The sequence below is a fragment of the Armigeres subalbatus genome, unplaced genomic scaffold (genome assembly GCF_024139115.2).
Source record: "Armigeres subalbatus isolate Guangzhou_Male unplaced genomic scaffold, GZ_Asu_2 Contig1299, whole genome shotgun sequence".
NCBI lineage: Eukaryota > Metazoa > Arthropoda > Insecta > Diptera > Culicidae > Armigeres > Armigeres subalbatus.
In genome coordinates, this window is record NW_026942064.1 from 292146 (window position 1) to 299153 (window position 7008).

Genomic DNA, 7008 nt, shown 5'->3' on the forward strand with positions numbered 1-7008 from the left:
TCTGCAACTAGGCGGTATGTTATTCCAGTTTTGGATTGCACGATGACGAAATGAATTTTTCAAATAATTTGAGTTACTTCTAGGAACAGTTAATAAGCAAGTGCGAGCAGATCGTGCATAAGTAAAAAAATCACGTAAGTAAATTGGGGGACTCTGCAGAATCTTATGAGTTTGAATGCATATTCTCAATTTAAGATGGTTGGCATAACTACATCCGAGTATCTTGTTCCTGTAGCCAGAAATATGATCATATTTCCTAAGATCGAAAGCATATCTGGTGACTGCGTTGAAAGCTTGACTCAATTTGTTTTGGTTTTTTTTCGATACAAGTCCGAAGAGGACATCACCATAGTCGAATAAAGGAACTATGAGCGACCTAGTCAGTTGAACTCTAATGTGTTGTGGCGTGCAATGTCTCAGCACAGCAAGAGAATGAAGAATGCTATATATTCTGCTACATACAGAATTGGTTTGAGGTTCCCAGTTTAAGTTACAATCCATAATTATTCCAAGATTTTTAATTACGTTTGTGTATTCAATGACATTATTTCCAACAATTATCAATGGTGTATTTTGCACATTAGTACGTTTTGTTCTAAAGATGATCGATTGGGTTTTTTAGCATTTGAATCAACCCATTTTGGCTACACCAATTTGAGATGCTGTGAATATCGAGGTTAATTTTTCTTATAATTTCTGATATTTCTTCGGGATAGCCTGATACGTATAATTGACAGTCATCTGCATAAAGATGGAATTGTCAAAACGATAAAGCACTTGGTAAGTCATTGATAAACATTGAAAAGAGAAGTGGACCTAGTATAGATCCTTGTGGTACACCGCATGTAGTGGAGATTCTATCTGACTGCACGTTGTTAAAATCAACATATTGCTTCCGATCAGATAAGTAGGATCGTATTAAATTTACCGAATACGTGTCCATCTTGAAGCTTTGCCTTAGTTTGCTACAGAGTAGACGGTGGTCAATTGAATCAAAAGCTTTGCTAAGGTCCAATAAAACCATAACAGATATCATTTTGTTATCTAAAGCTTCTCTAATATCATTTTCTATCTTAATGAGGGCAGTTACTGTACTACATGTTTTCCGATAACCTGACTGAAGGGGGCATAATAAATTATTCTGTTGTATGTAATGATTCAGCTGCTTCGATATAATCGACTCGAAGATTTTTGAAAGAGCACAAAGTATGCTTATAGGACGATAATCTTTTTCAGTTAAGGGACTATCAATCTTGCCAATTGGAATGATTTTCGCTATTTTCCAATCCATGGGAAATTCAGAAGTTGTAATGCAGCAGTTAAATATATCAGTAATGTATGGTAGAATTACACCTAAAGATCCTTTCAAAATATTCAATGGAAAGAGGTCTATCCCAACAGCATCACAGGAAGATAATACAAATTCCGACAGAACATCATCGTTCGTTATACCGCGGAAGGAGAAATTGGCATGCGGTTCAACAGTGTCTTCATTTTGATTAAATGTAGAAGGAACAAAGTGTGATACAAAGAAACTGTTTAACATTCTTGCTGTAACGTCTCCTCCACCTACCCTGGTGTTGGTTTGTTTCAGTCCAAGTCTGTTAATATTTCTCCAAAGCTGTTTAGCAGGTAAGTCAACATTTAGCTGTGAGGTGAAATACTCACGTTTTGTTCGTTTGACCTCCACATTGGCTAAGTTGCGAAGACGGGTAAAATTCGTCCACTTCTGAGAGTTGTTCTTATCACGTTTCCAACATTCGTATGCATCAGAGCGGTTCTTGAAAATCTGTTTAATGTTATTTGTAATCCAAGGGTTATTTTGATCTTTGGTCACCTTCATCTTGCGAGGTGCATGTAGGTCGAGAACAGAGAAGAACAGATCATTGAAACAGCGGAGTTTGTCATTAACATTTGCACAATTGAACACACTTCCAAAAGCACAACGTCGTAAATTATCAATGAATTTGTTCATATCAATTTTATGATAATCGCGTGTCCAATAAATTTCAGGCTGGATTCTGTTATTTTTGAATTTATAGTCGACCAAGACAAAATCATGATCACTAATTCCGCCAACGGAAGATTGGTAAACATTTTTAATATTATTGGTACAGTTTCCTGTAAATAAGTCGATAGTCGAAGCAGATCCTGATTTGTGGCAAGTTGGAAAAGTATTGATAAGCCTGAAGGATAGTGTATTTAGTTGATCAATGAACTGAGTTTGTATATTCGAATTTTTGTTTAAGTTTACATTGAAATCACCCATTATCAAAATATTTAACAGAAGTAGTTATGTGAAAGCACATAAATTTGAATTATTTTATACTTTTTTCATTGAACCAGCAAGTTCGTTAACATTCTACTAGGTGGCGGATTGGCGGTACACCGAAGGTGGGTTCCTGAAATTAGGTTTTAGAATGAATTACAATGAGGTTTGAGTTTCGGTTTAATCAATTCACTTGAATTGATGGAAAGATTAACAAATTCAATTTTTGGACAAGAACTCTTGTTTAATCCACTTGCCTGCATATGGTAGGTTTACTAATAGTGAGCAATATTTTTTTAGAGAAGAAGGAGGATGTGGTGCATATTTGACTTAATGCTATTCACGCCCTATCCCTCATGTAATGAACAGCAACAACGCTATTTCAGAAGTTGGCAATACTGACACAATGTTGCCAACATCGTGCACCGGTGTTGGCATCATTGGCATCATCGACCAACGGTCGCTTCCTCTCAAGCGAACTCCATTCATTACATCAGTTCACTTTCATCGGGAAGGTAAGAGTTCTCTCAACGAGTGATTCAGTGATCCACGCCAAGTGGTTTCCCAGTACACCATTAATAGTGGCTTTCATCCGGAATTTACAGATATGCGTCTTCATCCCTGGAACATTGCTCATGAAATACCTGGAACTATCATATTGGAATTCCTTGAGGGTTTTCGACGAAATCCCTGGAATACTCCCCTTCAAATTCCTGAATTCCGTTGGAATCCCTGAAACATTCCCTCCGAAATCTCTGGTGGATTCCCTTCATGATCCCTGGAGGCTCCCATCGGTATTCTAGTCGAAATATCTAGAGATTCCCGTCGGAGTCCCTGGAACATTCCAGTCAGGATCACTAAAGGATTCTCATCATAATTCTTGGAAGATTCTCGGCGGAATCCATGGACAGTTGCACTATTTCTTTTTTCATTTGAGATAGACAGAATATTTATGAAGTATGCAAATATATCCACTGCCTGACGCTAGTCGAGCGCAATTAAACATAGACTGTGAGTTGTTGCTCACACGTGCACACGTGTACGTGCTTGAGAAAAGAGAATAATATGAATGAGTGTGATGGATCCGCAATTGCCTTAGGTGGTTGGACTGCATTTTGTCACATTACCGCTGATAACTTGATGAGATGTTAAAATGATCGAGAATTTTCAAAAAGAGGGTAAATTTCGAGAAAAAATATGAAGGGGCTACAGCCCCCCCTAGGCATCGGAGGTAGTTACGCCAATGCCCTTCTCAAACTATGACATCCATAGTCAAGCACTTCAGATGGGCGCGTTTTATCTTTTATTAAAATGTGTGTTTTTCTTTGAAAAATGTAGTAAAGTTAAGTTTTCAGTAAGTTGGCACAATCTTTACTAATTTGTTTTTCCAGACATGTGCAAAGATTATTGAAAAAATGTTTTAATCTAGTGGAAAATCCTTACGGGAACGGAAGCATAAATTTTATCAAAAGGCGAAAAAAAAACAAATTTATTTTTGAATTTTTTATTGTAGATGTCTTGACTATTATTTTTAATTTATTGATCTAAAAACATGTTTAGGCGTCAGCCCTCCTTAGCCGTGCGGTAAGACGCGTGGCTACAAAGCAAGACCATGCTGAGGGTGGCTGGGTTCGATTCCCGGTGCCGGTCTAGGCAATTTTCGGATTGGAAATTGTCTCGACTTCTCTGGGCATAAAAGTATCATTGTGTTAGCCTCATGATATACGAATGCAAAAATGGTAACCTGGCTTAGAAACCTCGCAGTTAATAACTGTGGAAGTGCTTAATGAACACTAAGCTGTGAGGCGGCTCTGTCCCAGTGTGGGGATGTAATGCCAATAAGAAGAAGAATAAGAAGGCGTCAGCTGCCATCGGTTTTGCAACTTAATTTAGCCTATCAACCCAGAAAATGCAATGGCTCGTATTAACTGACTGGCGCATTTTAAACCTATTTCTCCTATTGCCCTCCGCTCGCTTTCAAATCGACTTCTATAAAAACATTCTTCATGCCTGTCGTATCCTAACGGAACTATCAATTCTATACTTTCGCATCTAAATCTATCATGAACATGTACGTCTAAGTTTGGTAGATGATATTAGCATTTCCATATCATTGCATTCTTCATTGTTTATATACAAAAGTATGTATTGCCGATACAAACATTACCTCAATCAATCGAAATGAGTCGATCAATGTACAAAATTACGAAGTTAGCGTTCCCAAATCGAATGATATCACATTGGGTATTTTCCACCTAATTAAACGAAATGTTTTTGGCGTGGGTTAATTCAATTGGCAATAAATAACTTTTAGCATGGAAATTATCACAACAGCCTGGTACATAAATAAATTTATGAGCATGGGTGGCTCTTAAATGAGCTGACAATATTTTGGATACTGGTGGAATAGTCTAATTCAAATGTTTGACAGCCTCATTTCCCATCCGAATTTAACCACAGCAAATAATGTCTGTAGCGACTTCATAAATTAATAAAGAAAATTACGACATAAAAATTAGAAAAAAAAAATGGTAACATTTCTGTCTTCTACAGCGCTGCTATTGAAATCTGGCAGCATCCCACGTAGCTCAACCACAATGTGAACCACATCGAAAAGGCCTCAAAATGAAATATAGCTTGGTAACGTAATAAAGCAATTATCGTTGTCTACGACCGTGGCGCAAGCATTTCAACTAGCTGTTGTTCACATGTTGCAGCAATTATGTTGATAATTAAACTGTACCTGCCATATCGAATGCGTCTACCGGCCTTGTAGCAGCGATAGAAATACTCACACGAGTAGTTAAATTACAATCTCTCGAAAACCAAAAAACACAACAGCGAGATCCTATTTACATGTGCAAAGAGCAAGAGCTTTAAGATGATATCTTTCATCAAAAATATCTAGCTTCATTATTCTTGCGAACCACACAATAAAGATGGCAAAACAACTTTCCATCATCTTTATACACTTTCCAGATTAAAAATGCTTATCAAAAGTTTTAGCGGATTTCACTTTAGAAAGGAAAGCTATGCAAATTATAGGAAAAACCCCGACTTATCCACACAGCGGTGCTGTTGCCTGTCTCGTTCACTAAGAGAGATAGCAAGCATATCAGAAAAGTGAAAAATAGCATCGATAAGTAGATAGGTCAAATTATTTCAATTTATTTTTTGCTTATTAAAGCAGGAAAGTAGCATGTTGCGAGCAAGTTATATGTGTATATGTGCCGAAAAAGCGATTTTTCTCTTGATTTATCTTGGCATAAATATTTTTACCATAACTTTTTAGACCAAACGTAGTAGTTTCAATCGAATTATCTGGAATGAAAACCTAATATTCTTTTTAAAATCTCTCTTATGTTAGGCCCTACGGCTTTGAACAGAATAGGGAATGAATTACTCCCTGAAAGAGCAAGCAAAGAATCAGTAATGCACTTTTACGGAACAAATATTTTTTATTAATCGCATAACAACAGCTTCCATTCAACTGCAGGAAACAGTTTTCTTTCATTTCCATTTGAAACACAGCACAGAATTAACAAAAAAAAGATTTATGAATAAGAGCAGATCTCAAACGAATGAAGTCCACCCTCAGCCATATTCCGGTAGTATTCTATAGAGCTAGAAAGTCTGAGCACTGGCGGTAATTATCGTTGATAGGTTTTCTTTGGCGAATTTACCATCCGTGGAATCCTCCGTACTTGAGCACTGGAGCGGGGGCAGCATGCACGTATGTAGGAGCGGCAGCATACTTAACTACTGGGGCCGGAGCGTAGGAAACCACTGGAGCAGGAGCGGCATATTTCACCACTGGAGCAGCGGCGTACTTAACAACTGGCGCGGCATGAACCACCGGAGTGTGCACCTGGTGGATGGAGGCGTAACTGGTCGCAGCCGGGACGGCAGCCTTCACGATGGTCGGAGCAGGAGCCACGGCGTGGACCGCCGGAGCAGCGTGTACCACCGAAACCACCGGAGCCGGAGCGGCGTATTTCACCACAGGGGCCGGAGCGGCAACGGCAAACGACGAGAAGCCATGCCCAGCGAATCCATGACCGTCGAAACCATGGCCATCGAACCCATGACCGTCAAACCCGTCGAGGAATCCGGGAGCCGCACTGGCAGCGGCGATGCAGGCAAAGATGATCTAAAAGTCGGGATGAAGCTCGTCAGCTTGAAAATCGACTCAATTCTAAACAGAAACTCACCAGGAATTTCATTATGACAAACTTAAAGTCACTTAACTATGTATCACTAGACCGCTGAGACGATTTGAGATCACGAAAACCGGCTGATTAATTGGAAACACCGTCCAAACACTAACTGCCATTAACCGATCGACCCGTGGCCATTATATACCCTTTCGGTGGATGATCTCCACCATGAGAAATGTCGCACCACCGCAGGGACGCTCGTTCTGTGAAAGAGGGGGTTGACACAAGTTCTAACTAGATGCCCAGTGAACCAGCCAGCCAATCTGCTAGCAGTCAGCCCTCGAAATGTCCTAATGTGGAATGTGAGCTATTCTTTTTCCTCTTCGCCGGCCACGCGATCGGTCACTGCGGATGATTGAACCAGTTTGTGCTCGTGCTCGAGCTTCTCAAAAGATGCAGTTCGGTACCAGCAGCGGCAGCAGCAGCAGATTCATGCAGCCTCAAATGCTGCGGCAGTTAACCGCAGGAACTTATAAATAAATCATTGAGAAAATCCGCTGAAGACAGATCCGCTTTTTTGAC

At 39.5% G+C, this 7008-nt stretch overlaps 1 protein-coding gene across 1 annotated transcript; it reads right to left on the minus strand.

Moving 5' to 3' along the window:
• Nucleotides 1–5676: 5676 nt before the first annotated feature.
• LOC134202599 (cuticle protein 16.5-like) lies at nt 5677–6608 on the minus strand. The gene is made up of 2 exons (XM_062677617.1): nt 6481–6608; nt 5677–6419 (listed from the first exon to the last, which is right to left on the minus strand). The coding sequence occupies exons 1-2, from the start codon at nt 6490–6492 to the stop codon at nt 5949–5951; spliced, it is 483 nt and encodes a 160-aa protein (XP_062533601.1). The 5' UTR covers nt 6493–6608; the 3' UTR covers nt 5677–5948.
• Between the last annotated feature and the right edge of the window lie 400 nt (nt 6609–7008).